The sequence below is a fragment of the Podarcis melisellensis genome (assembly GCF_964234715.1).
Source record: "Podarcis melisellensis genome assembly, chromosome: 7".
Taxonomy (NCBI): domain Eukaryota; kingdom Metazoa; phylum Chordata; class Lepidosauria; order Squamata; family Lacertidae; genus Podarcis; species Podarcis melisellensis.
Window position 1 is genome coordinate 18,599,382 of NC_138539.1, and position 18,935 is coordinate 18,618,316.

The 18,935-nt window shown below is 40.9% G+C and overlaps 1 protein-coding gene across 4 annotated transcripts in view; it reads left to right on the forward strand.

Annotated features, from left to right (window-relative positions):
- CSMD3 (CUB and Sushi multiple domains 3) overlaps positions 1–18,605 on the forward strand; it is a 584,176-nt gene extending 565,571 nt beyond the window's left edge. For all 4 annotated transcript variants that reach the window (XM_081918582.1, XM_081918583.1, XM_081918584.1 and 1 more), the window contains 5 exons: positions 5,785–5,943; positions 8,968–9,080; positions 11,174–11,261; positions 14,590–14,725; positions 16,365–18,605. In XM_081918582.1, the coding sequence (XP_081774708.1) occupies positions 5,785–5,943; positions 8,968–9,080; positions 11,174–11,261; positions 14,590–14,725; positions 16,365–16,524 (656 nt within the window). In that variant the 3' untranslated portion in view covers positions 16,525–18,605. The remainder of the gene's footprint in view (positions 1–5,784; positions 5,944–8,967; positions 9,081–11,173; positions 11,262–14,589; positions 14,726–16,364) is intronic.
- The last annotated feature ends 330 nt before the right edge of the window (positions 18,606–18,935 follow it).

The following is an 18,935-nucleotide window of genomic DNA, read 5'->3' on the forward strand; positions in this document are numbered from 1 at the left end:
CACACATGCATGCACACAAAATCTTCATTTGTGTATATGACCTAGCCAACAGCAAGCATCTTTAAATCCCATGTAAGCATGATCTCAAGTCATGCTACGGAAATCAGAGGAAACTAAAAGTAGTTAACATTGTCTTTACAAAATTGAGAAGGGTTAATTATACATTTTGAGTACGCAGTTGGCAGGGTCACTACTGCTCAGCTTGATGAATTATGTACATATAACATATAATGCAATAACCTGTCATTTAGCTAGTGATTTTGGTCCAAGCATTGACATTCAGAAGCATTAGACAGCAATTGAAGAAATCAAGGAAGACAGACCCTCAAAACAGTGATGGGACAGGTAGGAGCTAGACATTGCTAACAGTTGTATGGCATCACGCACAAACCTGTGCATTTATTTATTTTGCCTGTGTATATGGAGTGCAACAGTTGTGATACAGTGTTCTTTCATTAGTGTTGCTACTATAAATTAATCATAAGTGTGAGGATGGCAAATAGAGTAAATGGGATGGGATGGGATGGTGTAGGGAGGACAAAATGTGCTGTTAACCTGTAACACCTCCTGGATATATCTTAGAAAGACGAATCGCTGAAAAACTGATGGATAGGAAATTGATTCACAGAATAATAGGATTGTAGTGTTGGAAGGGACCCTCAAGGGTTATCTAGTCTGCGATGGCTCCTCCCCCTTTGTGGAATGCTCTCCCCAGAGAAACTCGCCTGGTGCTTTCATTATGTGTCTTTAGGCACCAGGTGAAAATGCAGTCGTACCTTTGTTTTTGAACAGCTTAGTTCTCAAACGTTTTGGCTCCTGAATGCCGCAAACCCAGAAGTGAGTGTTCTGGTTTGCGAACTATTTTTGGAAGCCGAACGTCCAATGGAGTTTCCTGCAGCCAATCAGAAGCCGCGCTTTAGTTTCCGAATTTTTTGGAAGTGGAATGGACTTCCCGAACGGATTCCGTTTGACTACCGAGGTACAACTGTACTCCTCTTTTGGGACTATCCCCCCCCCCCGTGATAGTTTTAGTAGTAGTAGTAGTAGTAGTAGTAGTAGTAGTAGTAGTAAATTGTGTTTCTAATTTTGTACACTGCCCTGAGATCTTTGGATAAAGGGTGGTATGTAAACTGAAATCATCATCATTACCATCATCATCCAACCTGCTGCAACGCAGGAATTCAGGATTCCTGATAGCTTCTAAGAGCCACCAGATGTTGAAGAAAGTGACAATTTTCCAGCTGAGGGGGCATTTGTATGTGTATGTGGTTGTGAAAATAACTGTACTAGAGTGAGCTGGAGGGAAAGCTCAGAGTTCGCTGAAGAGGAGGCAGCTAAGTTTGCAGGCCATTTTCTGACAACACCTGGTGTACTATGGTGGTTTGGTTGTGTTGTACAAATGCATCTTTATTTCCACTTATGATTTACTTAGGCACATATATTTTTAATCTACCTTACCTTTCTGCCATTCCAAAGAGCCCTGGTCCCTTCCCACAGAATGCTGTTCCTCTGAGGGAGGCATTCTGGATTTCATTACAGATTTTTAAAGCCCAAATCAACTAAATTTGGACATACGTACTTAAAAATGAAGTGAAGTACCCTCACTGCAGTCAAACATAAAATATGTAACATTGTTTTACTCTTTAGATTTTTTTTTCCTTATTCTGCATAGTTATTGGTGTGCCCCCAACAATTTTTAATGCTTCACAGTCCTGAGATTCCCCATCTTCAAATCCAGGTGTGAGATTATATTCTCCTGTTGAAATTTAAAATCCTACCTTAGTGAAATGAGTGAATCCATTGATTCTGCATTGCATTAGAGCTTAGCTCAACATTCTGCACCTCCATCTATAATAATCAACATTCATTTATTCCAAAAGGATTCCTTGGTAAGCGAAATGACTAGAATGCACTTTAAAAAGCCTTACTTAAGGAACATTTGTGTGTGGTATACCCCAAAGAGTAAGTTAAAAACCATTATGAAGTTTTAACTCTGTTCTAAGTGGTCCTAAATAATTCAAGTACTTTAAATACAGCAAAGTTGCAAACCTATGGACACCTAGAATGCTTGGAATAAGTTGCATTGAAGTAGGCTGAAGCAAGAGAGTCTAGGCCAGAAAGCATACATATTGTTATGAGTTGGGGTGGTGGTGGTAGTGCTGCTAGGCTATATGTATGTCTAAGCCCCTTCTAATTCCTGGATGTAACAGGATTCAATTCCTGGAATGGCCAGGCTAGCTTCCTGGTGAGGTAATGGTCCTCTAGGTATGGGCCATTAAAATAACAAAGGAAGTGGCTCTGTGCCAGACAGAAAATGGACTCGCTGGTAGTTAGAAAGACAAAGGCAGTGTTGGGAGCTCAGTGATGTGAAGATGGAAGCTGGTAGGCTAGGGAGCTGGAAGACAGAGCTATGCCTGATTTCTAGTCAAAACTCCCACTTTCCTTGGGGGCTGCTGACAACCTGTGTGTCCTGAGCTTGTGCCAGGTAGCACATATACCATCCGCTCCCAGTTGGCATGAGAAGACTCTGTCTGTTTTTGTTTTGTATAATGTATTTGTTGTAGTGTTTAAATTGTAAACCACATTGTATGCCTTGGCAGGAAGGTGAAGTATAAATGAATAAGTGAGTAAGTGAATAAGTGAGTAAGTATAGGATCGCAACGTAACTTGTGTAAAAGCTGAATTCAGCAAGACTTGCTTCAAGGAAAGCAGGAACAGGTTGAGCTGCACCTGATTTTTTTAAAAACTAGCTTTTAAGTTTTAAAATACAGGATCATAAGCTCAGTTGGTTAGAGCACGTTGCTGTTAAGACAAAGGTTGCGGGTTCGATCCCAGTATGGGACACCTGCATATTTCTGTTAGAATTCCTGATCTATGATTGCAGTCATGGGATTTTTGTCTATCACATGACGGTGTATGTTTTGACTCCACAGAGTGGGAAGTGATGAAGACAGGATGTTTGTGTTACTGTGTTCCGTGAAGTGGGACTATTGTCCTTTGTTCTTTTTTTCTCTTTGTTGTCTGATGCTAGAGAGAGGGAGCCATGTTGCAGTGCTCTGTGTTTATATGTAAATAAAGTAGATTAGCCAAAATGCTGAGTTTCTGAAGTCTGTCACATGCATGCTGGGCAAACTCTGAGGATCCCTAAGTGTGCCAGTGTCGGTTGGCATCGGTCGCTATGATGTTCGGGCTGAAGAAAGCTTTTGAAGCTCCCGAATGGTTGACCAGGAGGGATAGAACATGCCAGTTGGGCATGTGTCTCTGCCAGGGTCCTACTCGAGTGTAGGCTGAACTCCTGACAATTTCTGCATTGTAGGGAGTTGGACCACATGATCCTCAGTGTCCCTTCCAACTCTATGATTCTAAGTAATGAGCTACCACTGAGATCAGGATGCTATATGAGATTATGAAATAAGCTCCATGAACTAGGGATTGCTTCAGTCCACATTTTAATGCAGACCTACCTTATTCAGTCTTCCTAAGCTATGCATGAACTGAAACACAGCTAACCCTTCAAAACTGGCCCTTCTCCAAATTTTGCAATGCTGTTCTCCAACCCACAAAAGGGTGCACAAAAATGTGTATATTACAGGAACATATGTGTAACAATGCATATATTAGTGAAAATAACATCGTATATGGGGAAATTGCTTGTAAAACATAGGAGAAATTTGTGGGACAAACTGGAGATGGAGGAAGGGGTCAGCTTTCTTCATTTGCACAAATAACCCCATGGTCTTGGAATAAGCCAACAGGTGCAAAGTCAGCCAAGACCGTTGCTATGGCAACATCGCAGTGCCATTTATATAAGTGATTAAGGCACGTCAGCTCATTAGAGTCTTGAGAAGTGAGTCAGAGTCTGTGTTACATCTTCAATTGCTGGGGCAACAGAAATTTGTGATTCGAGGACCCGCCACCCGCTTGAGGATAAGAAAGTTACATGGACACGGTATATTAGGGTAATGGGCTAAAAAAGGCCACAACTTTATTATTACAGCATGTGAGAGGTATTGGCTTAGGCATTGGATAAAACAACAGAGCGTGACTCCACCCCCTCAGGGAGGGGTGAGTCTATCAAGGGTTAACCAAGGGTTAACCACCAGTGGGAGGGTCTATCAAGGGGTCTATCAAGGGTTAACCACCAGTGGGAGGAGCCTGTTGATGCAAATACAACTGAAAGCTCCCCCTGATGTCACCAGGGGTCATGCCATGGCCCTAGCCCCCAGCAAGGGCATCGGACAGGATCCATGACCGCCGGATTCCTTTACACCTATAAAATGGAGGGGTAGGCAATGGCCACGCCCTGCCCTCCAACACACAACCATATTCCAATGCCTAACCGCCAATACCCAAAAGTTGTGACGATTTGCTACGAGGTAGGCGAAAAACCAAGTGGCCAGTGCCAATTTGCCAGTTGGATAAAAATTCCTACCAGGCCCCTTGGCCAACCAAGGTGACCAACCACAATGTCAAGAACCAAGCAATGAACTAAGGGAGGGTGGGAAGGTGATCCGACGAGAAGTATGTCAACTCATTAGAGTCTTGAGAAGTGAGTCGGAGTCTGTGTTACATCTTCAATTGCTGGGGCAACAGAAATACTTCATACTTCGTATATCTGTATGTGCATAGCTTACAGCTGTGAGTATATATCAACATCCAAAACTGTATTACTGAAGCCTTTATCTTCTGCAACAGTAAACCATTTGGACCTTAAGCTGCCTCTGTGTGGTGACTGGAACTGGGGGCAACTTCCCCTGCATGGGTTTCTTACCACAGATTCCCAACAAAATCTGCACTGAAATTGTGACAAGTTTTTCATGAGGACTTTAAAAAATGAATCACTGGTTAGACTGGAAAAATGAGAAACTGAAACTGACATGTTTAGCAACTCTACCACGAGTTTAATACTCACTCAATATTCCAAAAACATATATGTTTAAAGGTATAGCATCACATGTATACTCATTCTTGTCGTTTTTTGTAATACATGCGAAGGGAAATCAGTTAAGCAGTCACTGATCAGTGATCAATGTGGTATTTAGTATGCCCTTTCAGGTGAGGCATAAATGCTCAGAATATCTCTCTGTGAATGTTGGACATACGGAATCCCATAGAATCGTATTTTGGCTTCTAAAATTTCTCCTTAAATTTCTTCCCACATGTTAATAATTCTGTGATTTGTGAATAATTAATTGAGAAACAATGCTCTCTTTTCTTCTTTATGGTTTCTGTGAAGTCCCCTATATGACCTGAGCATGCACATGTCACAACTTTTGCACCCTACAAGGACAGGGGTGTCTCTGCAGCTACATTTGGTAATGGGATTTCACACTGTATAAGAAATGGAATATGTCTGTAAACTACCTAGAGCAAATTTTGGGTGGGGGCACTGCTGGGGAGAAGAACAATTTCTGATGAATAGATTCTGTTAGTAGAATGACACCCGCTGGATTTCATCCTCTCTATATAATTTGTCTACATGCAGGCATAAAAATTTGGTTAAAATCTTGTCTTTTGACTGCATCATTTCAATATGCACGTAACATTATTATTTTTCCATTAGGACAGGTGCAGTTAAGGCTAGCTCACAGATGCTTTTTCAAGCACCATTGCTGTGCATTATGTATATATGGGCTACGTTCTGTGACGATCATAAATATAATTTCCAATAACAAAAAATAATTGAAGAGGAGAGAATGAGCATCTATTCTCATTTTAACCTGAGCTATTGCAATCCAAGTATGGCTATGTTCATTAACATTTTGGATGTTTTCCCCGCTACAGTTCCTGATGATGTGTTTGCCCAGAATTATATATGGAAAGGCTCCTACAATTACAAAGGCAAAAAGCAACCCATGACCTTGACAGTTACAAATTTCAATGCAACGTCAGGGAGAGTGAACGCGACACTCACCAACAGCAACATGGAGCTGCTACTTTCAGGTAAGGTCATGGAAATAAGCAATGGCCTCATATTTCTCAATCCAGACCCCGCTTGCGAATTTAGTGAAGCTTACTTCTGAGTAGGTGCATACAGGAGTGTGCTATCGAGTATGGCTGAACTGTACCCAGTATTTTTCAAAACAAAATCACAATAAATAAAAAAAATGTCCTTTATGGAGTGATATAGAGGAAGAGAGACAAGTATATTAGTCAATGAGTTGCTTCAGATTATATTTTGGTTTTTTGCAGCAATAATAGAACACACAGATGTTCCAGTCACGTGGAAGTTAGGATGGCCTGATTTGGCTCTACCTTGATCACAGAGATCCTCTTGTGGGGCACATCCCTGTTCGTTGGATGTTAATAGGGACTGAGGAACTCCATGCCAGTAGCGTTTTGGCAGGAACTGCCCGGCGTTCATTCAGATGTATTATGAAAACTGCATTGTTTGCTTTTTTAAAAAAACTAGCTAGTATTGACATTAATTATTTAAAGTATATTTTTATTGATGCTTTCTTAATTTTATTATGATTTTTGTATGTTGTATATACCACCTAGATATACTTTTATGAAGCACAGTCTATAAACATTTCAGTCAATCAATAAATATATGTGGGTAGCTGCTCACATATAGGTTTTTTACTGCACAGACATCTCTGCCAATCCAGTGCTATGCAGAATGCAAGGTTTGTGCTAGAGGTGCTATCCTCCTTGCCTGCTCTTATATGTGGAGAATGACAGAATAGGGCTTATATTAATGTAAATTTGCAGGGAGCAACAGTGGCTGGCTCCTTATAAGAGTCCATTTACTCCTAGCCATCCTTGCTAGAGTCTGCAGTGGCACTCCATCATAATTTGCCAGGCAAAGTAATCCAAGGAATTTATCAGAGAAGATAATTCATTCATCATGCTAAAACCTGTCAGTTTAACTTCAGCTTTTAATATTTTTGTGAGCCCAGTAATTCTTTGGCAGCGAAAAGAGACATCTGGCAATAGCTGGGTGTGTGCTGCCTCTTGGCTGATCAGGCTTAGACACGGATAATAATTTAAACCATTGGAACACAATGTAGACTTAAGGCCTGACTAACTTTTCACATTGATTTCAGTGGGACATAAAATGTACCTTAACTTAATCTGGATCCAGCCCAGAGTGTATTCTCTGTCACTCGTTGCCCAAACGTTTGCTAGCCTTTGGATAATAGAGCAGAGGGAAAGAGCAATGAGGAGCAATGAGCAATCAGGGCAGGCTTGTCCTGGTTTCTGCCCAGACCACAATCATAGATGTTCTTTCTTGAGATCTTTACTGAGGCAGAGAACAGATGGTGAGTGTACAAATGGTCATAGCATTGGGGAGAAGCTGTCTGCTCCCAGAGATAAGAGCGCTACTGGAGACCAGGCTGTGCACGTCCCCCAGTACCAGCAATGAGCTGGTACCCTCTCCAAATTCCATTGCTGTGTTGCATGCCATGGCACCCGGAATGTATTGTTCCCAGGAGAACAATAAATCACACTGATATGGAGTATTTTGGTTTATGGGTTCAAATAGGCCACAGCTTTATTGGTTACAGATGGGAGCGGTTTGGCTTAGGCATTGGGGTGAAGCCATTATTGACTCTTGCCTGCCTGCAGGGAGTCCACGGAAGGGTAAACTACAGATAGGGGGTACCCTATAACTTACATCAGATAATGGCACCACCCCGAGGGGCTCTGACATGGCCCTAGCCCATGCCCAGGCTTCAGACAGTATTCACACCCCGGATCCCTTTAACAGGATACCTTTATTAAGGAGGGGGAGGTGAAGACAACAACCTCCCCTCCAACCAAATGAAGGCTTACCCAATGCCTAACCTCACAAAAGTTGTGACGATTGCTACTAGATAGGCAAAAACCCAATGACCGGTGCCAATTTGCTGAGGGACAACAATTCCCACCTGATCCCAACAACATGGTGACCAACAACTGCCATAGCAAGGTCGTATCAGAGCAAAGCATGAGAAGAGGGTGGGTGGGTAGGGGGATCCGACAAAGAGGCAAGGAATAATAATAATAATAATAATAATAATAATAATAATAATAATAATAATTTATTATTTATACCCCGCTGGTTTCCCCAGCCACTTTGGGCGGCTTCCAACAGAACACTAAAATACAATAACCTATTAAACATTAAAAGGTTCCCTAAACAGGGCTGCCTTCAGATGTCTTCTGAAAGTTTGGTTGTTATTTTTCTCTTTGACATCTGGTGGGAGGGCGTTCCACAGGGCGGGTGCCACTACCGAGAAGGCCCTCTGCCTGGTTCCCTGTAACTTGGCTTCTCACAGTGAGGGAACTGCCAGAAGGCCCTCGGCGCTGGACCGCAGTGTCCGGGCAGAACGATGGAGGTGGAAATGCTCCTTCAGGTATACTGGACCGAGGCCATTTAGGGAAGAAGGAGCTGGCCGACTACACTGAGATGAAATGGCCTGTGGCCACACACACCCTGGCAGTAGATATGCTGGGGCTGTCCCCAGCACAGATGACGTGGCCAGCCATGATGCTGGGGGAGGGAAGTAGCATACCTCCCCCTATGCCGGAAAACTGTTGAGGTTTGGCTGACTGGTGAACAGGCTTCCTTTCCCTGGCAAGAAAAAGAGGAGCCATCTCCTGAGTGGGGGAAGTGAACACCTACAGCCTCAGTTTCCTAATATCAGCCCCCTCCCCCATTATCTTGTTCCTCGCTGTCATCTTCCTCCTTTGTCTGCATTTCGGCCTGCTTGTCCTCTCCTGAGCCCAGCAATCCCTCAGGACTCATGGCAGGGATGAATAGATAGATGGCCAACATTCCACACTGCTAATCTGAATGTGTAATTACTCTAACAGATATTTCTTCTAGTCCATTGTTAACTATCTGAGCAAAATGTAAATCGTTGACCTTCACACCTTGCCTGTGTGATTGTAAGGACTTCCTGTGGGAAACTTGAAGGTATTTTTCTTAGCTCAAATTACTTACAAGTGGCACAGATCAACTACTTTTATATTTTACAGGGGTGTATAAAAGCCAAGAAGCCCGTTTAATGCTCCATATCTATCTCATTAAAGCACCATCCCATACTTCTGTGAACAAACTGAAGGAGGAAAAATGGGCTATGGATGGCTTTGTGAGTATAGTTCCAGCAAAATCCAATACTTTCTTAATAGAAAATGATGGCTTGTGCATGAGACCAGAAAAAAGACATTTTAGAAATGAAAGTTTAATTAGCAATGCTGAAAAATGGGATCATACAGATAGATGCTGACAGGGCAAGAACAAACGTTGGTGCTAGAATGTAGTGGCATTCTGAAAGGTCTGGAGAAATGCCACTGACTGGTTTCAAAGGTAGAATTATTCTTAAATAGTACTTACAGTTTGAGCAGGCACTTGTTCGTTTCTTTGAAAAACACGTCTGCATCAACACTTTATTGTAAGAGCATGAGATGCTTTCCTATTCATTCGCTTTGCATTTTTACACTGAAAGTAAGCTGCTTGATCCATAGCAGCCCAATGGAGTAAGTGTTTTGTAGGAATACAGACCGATCCTGTTGCCTGGAACTTAACTTCAGGAAGGGCAAAGGCACAACCCAGAATTAGGCATTGTGTTGCATGAGCGCCATGGGCCAGAATCAGCAATAGCATCATAGTCTGTGGTGGCAGAAGATGTCAAAAGTGTTGCATGGCGTGCAGTGATGCTTCATGGGACCCTTGAGGAAGCCGCCTTATATCAAGTCAGATAACTGGTCCATGTACTTCAGTATTGGCATCACTAACTGGCAGTGACTTTCCAGCTGTCGGGAGCACAAATTGTTCCTTCTACAATGGGTGAAATATATTCTATCTATAAGGACAAAACCTAGATTTGTTACAATGGCAACACTCTGGTTCAGTATGGACAGCAAGCAAAAACCTGCATCTTCTAGTTTTTTCAATCTGAAATCAACATGGCGGCATTTCTAGGTATACATTAGCACAAGAAAATACATAGGTTTTTTTTTTTTAGCAGCAGTGTAGCTAAGCTAAGCAAAGGTGTGATATCATGGTTTTCCTGCCCCTATTCTAGTAGACCCAAAACAATGGACTCATGTTACACAAAAAAAGGGGAGATTCCGACTAAATATTGGGAAGAACTTTCTGAAAGTAAAAGCTGTTCAACAGTGGAACAGACTCCCTCAGACTGGAATTTCTGACATCTTTTTATATTACAAAGGGGGGTGGGCACAATTTGGACTGTAGTAGTGGCACTGGGACAGAGAGGCTCTATACATTTGCACCTGCACTGATTCCCCAATTTTAATCTTTGGTAAATGGAACCAGTTTTTCCCTATCAATTATGGGGAACATGTGGCCCTCCAGATGTTGTTGGACTCCATCAGACACAGCCAGTATGGCCAATGGCCAGGGCTTAGGAGAGTTCAGCTATATCTGGTGGGCCACACATTCTCCATCCCTGCTTTAAGGAATGGCCTGGGTGGGTGAGACTAAAAACCAGATCACATGAAGACATCAGTGAGCAGCCGTCACTGAAAAGCAGGCAGTTACAATGCTAGCAGTGTACAGTGTACATTGAAAGCAATTGTTTAGCTGCTGTTGTGCACTGCTCTGTGCACAGTGGGTTGCAATGGAAGTTACTGGATTGCAATGGATGTAAAAGCCAATGATGGCTTATAAATGTGGCATGCTGAAGTCCAACTGGTGCAAAAGTCATTGCCCATGGCAGTTATGCACCACCAGGTCCTTTTCCATCATCAAGCACCTGTTGACACCTACTTAAATCCCTTTTAGTAATAACTGTGCACTAGGTGCTTTGAAAGATAACCATGTGTGTCCCTCTGTGTGTGTGTGTACTAAAATCAATTTTAGATAACACATCGACTAGTTTTTTGTGGGGGCTTTAGATAATTTTTTTATAAATTGTTGGTGGTAGTTCTTTGTGACAAATGTACATAGCAACCACACACTGAAATAAATATTTTTCCCCTAGTCTCTTTTACTGATAGTAATCTCAGATTTTAATAAAATAACAACACATTTTAAGGCAATTCAGACACAAAGATTTATAACGGCCCACATATTCTCTTAGCTCAACTACCTCCTGCTTGGAAAATCTATTTCCAAGGAGCTGAATGGTTTAAGTGCCCAAACCTAATCTCCTTCTTAATGTTTAACCAATGTATATATATCCACTTTACTTCTCTTCTTTTTAAAAAATCCCTTTAGGTTTCCGCCGAGCCTGATGGTGCTACCTATGTTTTTCAAGGATTTATCCAGGGTAAAGATTATGGGCAATTTGGACTTCAAAGACTAGGTAACCAGTATGCATTAATATTAAAACCTGGGATTCATTTGGGATTCATATGTGAAGTGTAGAGCGGGACCCCAGGTTTCATGGATCAATTGGCTCTGTGTGCATAAGGCTGCATGATCGAGAACCCCGTAAAAATCCATGTTCCCTGATTTCAGGGTGAGAATGTGCATGTCTGCATTTACATGTTTGTAGATTCTATGCGCACATAGCCTATCGACATGTGGAGTCTGGTGGTGGTGGTGGGGAATGGTGGCAAGATCCTGGTCTCTTTTTGCACATCAACTACACAGGGATTCCGAATGACTGAATATGGCTCTAGTTCTGTTGTTTTTCGATAAAAAAATAATTGCATCTGCTGGAGTGCTGAAATATGACTTTAAATTATGTGAATGAAGCATTCTAAATATAGCTAATACTGGGCATGTCTACAGTCTCCTTAGTACATGGCCACAGGAAGCTTGGACTATGCTGATTTTAACTGCTGCCAGCCTCTGGTGTGTACATGTGCAGATTTTAGTCCTGGGCGCACCATCTTTACAAATCATTCTAATTTTGGTTAGAGATAGCATGCCAACAAAAGCCAAATCCTAGATAACTGGTTCACCATAGGCTATGGGCAGCTAAAGTAAAGAAACTGTTCCCCACCCTTCATCCCACATTGTCTCTATGCACTAAGTTGGTTGGGAGAGGGGGCCCTGAACAACTTAGGACCAGGATATCTAAGGGACTTCCCTACCTGACATCCTCAGTTGGGGCACTTCTGACAATAGCATATGCCCCAGAGGTATGCCTAGCTTGTACAATAAACTAGACCTTTAGTGTTGCACCTCCAGTTCTCTGGAATCAATTTCCAACCAAAATCGGCCAGACACCTTGGGTAATGATCTTCATGCACCCACTGAAGACATTTTGTTTAGGAAGGCTTTCCTTAAGGCAGTGGTGACCAAACTTGGCCCTCCAGATGTTTTGAGATTACAACTCCCATCATCCCTAGCTAACAGAACCAGTGGTCAGGGATGATGGAAACTGGAGTCCCAAAACATCTGGAGGGCCGAGTTGGGCCATCACTGCCTTCAGGTGTAACCCAGTCATTTACAGAAGAGCATCATTGTATTTGATGAAATTGATGTTGTTTTTAGAGTTTGCATTGATGGTTTTACTGCTTTAGTTTGTTGACCCGATTTCATTATCCTTAGGGTACTGTGTTTCTGTGGCTTGTTCTGTTTTAACCATGTGAACATCAATGGCTTCTTGCTGCAACAGAGTATATAAATTTGTAAATAAGTAAATTTCTCATATTTAAAAATGGTATTCTCATCAAAGGGTACCACAGGATATAAGTCACATCTAGCTGGGTTGGATCAGCATCCAGTTTCCAACAGTTGCTTAACAGAAAAAATCCAAGTTTGCATTTGAAACCTGGCATTGATTGATGGCTCTTTTTAAATTTTGGAGGTGCAAAGCGGAAGGTAATACTGCAACTAGCCAATTTCCTACAAACAGCCTCTGAATTAGTGTACAGTGGTACCTCTGGATGAGAACAAGATCCGTTCCAGAGCCCCATTCACATCCTGAAGTGAACGCAACCCACATCTGCACATGCGCGGGTTGTGATTCGCCACTTCCGCGCATGCGCGTAACGTCATTTTGAGGATCTGCGCATGTGCGAGCGGCAAACCCGGAAGTAACACACTCCGTTACTTCCGGGTTGCCGCAGAGCATAACTTGTAAATGCTCAACCTGAAGCACATTTAACCTGAGGTATGACTGTAATTTAAAGTACCGTGGCTTAACATGCAGACATCCTGATTTCTTGGTATCACTTTTGAGGAGGACTGGAGAGGTGGGGAGTTTGAGATTCAGACATGTTGCTTTTTGCTCTATGCCTGTTGCTTTGTTTGCCTATCGTTTCTTCCAAATTTCATGCCCCTAACAAAATATTAATAATTGAATCCACGATCATATAAAAAAGACAAAAATGTTAGGTAGCTAAGAGAAAATATTAAGCTGTTAATTATTGCAGCCCATCTTTAGAGTACTGCAGTGTTTTTTCCCTTAGACAGAAGCTGGTATATCATTAAATGTTTTCCCTTTTTGGGCAGTAGAATTCCATTTAGACCAACCTGTGCAGTTTTACAAGAGGAATTAGCTGCTGTAATCCCTTTTAAGTAGCTTGGTCACTTTCTACTATGATAATTTTATCTGGAGGTGAAAATATGTTCTTATAGTTCCCAGGGACAATCAATTTCTCATTTTTATTGTCAATATAAAGAGGATGAATAACTTCTCAAATATAAGTTGAGGCAATTTATTTAGTCTTGTAAATATTAAAGAACTGGGTTGGACAGCTCTCTATCCTAAAGATATTTCTACACCAGCTTGTTTGTATCTGATCCAACCTTAAAAAGGAAGGAGGAAAAACAGTGAGACATTCCTTACCCACTTCCTTTCCCTATTTCAGATTTGTTTTTAACTTCCTGGTTGCTTCCACTAGTGAGTTAACACATGAGCCAGTCACTGTTAAGGAGCCTATATAATAAGGACAGGCATTTCTTTCACATTGTTGGGAAGAGGAACACTATGTTTACAGCAGGAACTGGTGTTTATGCCTAGCAACATTTCATGTGCTGTTGTAATAATAATAATAATAATAGTAGTAGTAGTAGTAGTAGTAATAATAATAATAATAATAATAATAATAATAATAATAATTTGTATCCTGCCCTCCCCTGCCAGTGCTGGGCTCAGAGCAGCTAACATCATATTAATAACACAATATACATAAAAACAAGCAAGTAATCGATTAAAATGCATCCCAAAATTAATTTGAATAACTTATAATTAAAAATAAACTAAACAAATGGCAGTCCTCAGGTTAAATTGAAAGCGGTTAATTCTCACCAGGACCAGCTGTTTCCACTGATATTATAAGGACCTGTGAGTGGGCTGGGAAACCTCCTTCATGCTTGTTCTTATACAAAGAGAAAATGAGTCAGACTGAACCCTGGCCAAAGGCTCGGCGGAACAGCTCCATCTGGCAGGCCCTGCAAAAAGATGTCAAATCTCGCAGGGCCCTGGTCTCTTGTGAGAGTGTGTTCCACCAGGCCGGGGCCACGACTGAAAAGGCCCTGGCTCTGGTTAAGGCAAGTCTGACCTCCCTGGGGCCCGGGATCTTCAGGGTGTTGTTATTAGCAGACCGTAGCTGTAGAACTCACGAACATCAGCTTCTCTTGTTTTTACTGTCTTATTCCATGGTAGAGTGAATTTTTGGAATGAGAAGCATGACAGTGGGTAACAGAAATAATTGTGCCTCTGTGTTTCCTTCCAGGACTCAACATGTCTGAAGGTTCAAATTCGTCAAATCAACCACATGGTACAAACAGCAGTTCAGTGGCTATTGCTATTCTTGTGCCTTTCTTTGCCCTTATATTAGCAGGATTTGGGTTTTACCTTTATAAACAAAGGTGAGTATGAATGTAAACTCTCTCTTTGTGTGTGTGTTTGCTGTATGAAGTTTAGAGCTGGATGTTTAAGGCAGATTCCACTATGTAGGTCTCAGTGCTTACCTGGAAGATGGGAAGATGAATAAGGGGAAGGTGAGCAAGAGATGTGTTAATAGGACAATTCCACTCTACATGCTTTTAGTTTAATGGTCCTAAGCTGGGCGTTCATTATATCTTCTTCCCATTTCAAGACTTGCCCCCAGTCTACTGTTCTCTAACACATACCAATGGGGAGAGGAAAATACTGCCCCCTTTAGCTGTTTAACAACTCTTATCATCAGTAAATGCTTCCTGATGTTTAGTTAGAATATCCTTTCTTGTAACTTGAAGCCATTGGTCCAAGTCCTACCTTCAGGAGCAGGAGAAAACAAGCTTGCTCCATCTTCCATGTGACAGCCCTTTAGATATTTGAAGATGACTCTCATATCTCCTCTCAGTTTCCTCTTATTCAGGCTAAACATACCCAACTCCCTCAGCTGTTCCTCATACAGCACACATTCCACCTCGTCAGTGTCATTAAATTCTGGTGCCTGGAATTGGACACAGTACTGGCCTGATCAAGGTGGAATAGAGCGGTTCCATTATGTTCCATGATTGTGACACAATACAGCCTAGAATAGCTTTAGATTTTTTTTTTTGCTGATGTATCACTGTTGATTCATTTTAAGCTTGTGGTCTACTAAGATACACTACATCCACAGCATTCCCCACCAAGCTTATAACACTGTTAAAAAAAGAAATGAGATTCATCTGGCATGCCTTGTTCTTGAGAAACCCATGCTGGGTCTTAGTTATCACAGCATCCTTTTCTAAATGCTCAAAGACCAACTGTTCAGTTATCTGTTTTAGGGCCTTTAATGGTATTGACGAAACAAATCTTTGTGATGAGACCCAGTTTCAAAACCTTGGTATTCCTACCCAACCAGAAAAAGAGGCCTTGAGGAAATCAAAAGCAGTAGCAATATTTGCCCTGGATAGCTTTGGCCCATCTTCACTATTATCATTAAATTGAATTATTTAGTGCCTGTAGGCCCCATTATTCTATTCAAGATAAATTAAGAGCTCTCTTGAAAAACATTCAGTCTAGTGCATGCATATACTAACCTCATTTAAGAACTGTCAGGGATGCTTGATAGGCAAGGTTATTGTCTTACATTATACCTTTACTTGCTCTGTTTAAATTGTTGTTGTAAATTATTCTCTCGAAGAGAGGAACAAGGTTATTCAAATTTCTCGGCAACTCAGGACAGAGCAATAAAAAGGGGATGCTGTGTACTTCACATATTGCCTATATTTTGCTTTTGACATTTACAGTATTGTGACTCATATTTCTTCTATAATTTATCTTACATCCCACATAGTTTACCAGCTTGTAAGTGCTTAGAAAAGTCCTATGCCCGTTATATTTTATTATGGAGAGTTGCTCCACAGTTGTCATTGACAATTTACTCATTATCAAGTTATGCTGACAATTGTACTCTTCTTTCAGACACCCAGTCTGTTGCCCTCTGTTGAATTTACACCTCGCCTCGAAAAAAGTTATAAATTATTTCATTACACAAATAATTTTGTTTTCTTTATTGTCTGCCTTCCTCAACAGAACTGCACCTAAAACACAGTACACAGGATGCTCTGTACATGAAAATAACAATGGGCAAGCTGCTTTTGAAAACCCCATGTATGACACGAATGCAAAGTCCGTCGAGGGGAAGGCTGTACGATTTGATCCCAACTTGAACACAGTCTGCACAATGGTATAACATTGCGACGGCTTGACTTCAGAGATGTGAAAATTGAAACACAACACCACAGTGCACACATCGTTCACTGGTGTAAAACAAAAACAAAAATGAAATTAAAGCACACTTTTCAGGATTTCCGGGGTCACCTTCTCCTGAGGACGAGACAGAGAGACAAGAGAGGATTTCTTTTTTTCCTTTTCTTTTTTCTTTCATAAACTGGAAAAAAAAACTATATTGACTTCATGGTTACCGTGGAGTGTTTTACAGAAAATGTGCTGCACTCTAGGAGTGCTTACTCACAGTTTATTTGCTTTTTTTAAAAAAGGAGATTATTCTAAAAAAAATAAAATTAAAAAATAAATAAAACATATTTGCATATATTGGAGGAGCATCCACTATCAGTACTTCTGTGCTTTATAAACTATGCTAGAGGGACTGGGTTTAAAAGAACAAAACAAATGATATATGGTAGAAATTAAGAGTTATATTTACAGGAAGGAGCAAGAGTCATGAGCTACATCATTCCCTCAACAGTTAGAATTGGGTCCCATTCTCTCAATTGTACCTCCCTTTAAAGAACAAGGCTCACACCCTGTACCTTTGAATTTCTAAGATTATGTCACGGCCATTAATCGGCTTGAGTTTGCTAGTGCAACCTATTATTTCTGTGCCACGGTGGGATAATTAAGTGTCACGTTCTCAGGTTCTTTTGTTTCATGGATTTAAATTCCTTGCTCCATTTCTGCCTTCATTGTTCTTCATGCTAACATCTCCTGCTACAGCGGGCTACAAGGAGCTGCTGCATTTTTCTTCCTCTTCACAGGTTGACATTTCCTTTCCCAGCAGCCACCAATCCGACAGCAGTATAAAAAGAGTTGGGACACACTGTACTACTTAACAATCTAGGATCCGTAATGCTGCAGTACTCGTCGTTTCAGAGGACAATTTGTGAAAATATCCAATTAACACGCTTTTTGCCCTAGCAATCCCAGTTTCTCCTTTTTTGAAATTTTCACACAAGACGAACAACAGATTACAACACCGCACGCCCAAATGATAAAGGATATTAAGCATTAAAATTCAGATCCTTTGAAATTGTGAGTTTCAGCAGTGTTACAGGTCCTGCTTCCACTCTGTGTTAAATGCTAAACACAGGCCAGTAAATCTGCAGCGACTACAAGATGCACTTTGATCCATTAATGTCTTTATCGCTTTGATGCACCAAAGGAGCAATCTTGTTCTCTGGGTCTTCCCAATACAGGAGGGCACAATGTTGTGCATGGATCTGTCCTCTCATTGAAAATAAAGGGATATCCTACAAGAGCAGAATCCACATGTCTGCTCCACTCCATTCTGTTGATTGGGATCATTTTGCGGTACATTATTTGTTTCATTGTAGTATGCTGTGCCAATAAATAATGTGTTTGGGCGGGTGTATACTAAAAGCTTTGCCAAAGCCGTGCCAGGCATTTCTGTGTCTTCAAATGGTTATGCCAGCACAAATGTTTAAAATGCAGATTATGTAAAACAATTCACATAGCAAAAATACTGGGATTGAAATTGGCCCTTCAGATTTCCGTTTGTGTGATTCCAATTTCTTTGTGACCATTAATTTGCAGCACACTGGTAGAAGTTTCCTACTGAATTCAACAGGTTTTGGTTTTAAGTCCCAACAAAACCTGCCTCATTCTAATTTGGGAATTTTGTGTTTGTTTTGGAATATAAATCAGTATTCATGTTTGAGAGACAAATCCTATTCAGTTACGATTTGTTCTGTTGCAACAGTGCAATGTAAATAAGGGTACAGGAAGCAAAATAATCAGTTCCTTCAAATCCTACTTTCTTCTAAGTTGGGTTTAAGTCATCACAAGCCTATTTCACTCTCATAGAAGGAATGCGATTTTTGTTTTGATTATAGTTTTGTAACTGAATTATGAAATGACAGTCTGAGTAATTCCCATGTCATAGTTCATTGTCTTCCTTTTATAGCATGAAACCATATGGGAGTCATCAATGCTGTACATTAGCTGGTGTTAATTATTTGGTACTATTGTCTCTTCCCAGACATGAATAACTCTGTGAAAAATCAAAGTGTTTTTTTTTTTAAATCAACATTATAGAGAGTGCCTACCAAAAACAAACAAATCATCTCCCCTCCTGCCCCAAATCCATCATTGTACCCCGGATTGCTGCTTGAATTTCTATGGTGTTTGATGAATTTCTTATAAACCATTTTACAGCCTTTTTGTTTTCAGAATTCATACAGTTTTGTCCAGAAACTGTCTTCTACTAAAAGAATGCCATTTTTATATTTTATACCATCACTTTGTTATTTATTCTTGTTTATTCAAATGATTGCAATAATGATGATTCACTCATTAATGTTAAGGTTAATACATTTGAGATCTTGTTTAAAATCTTGTTTCTTC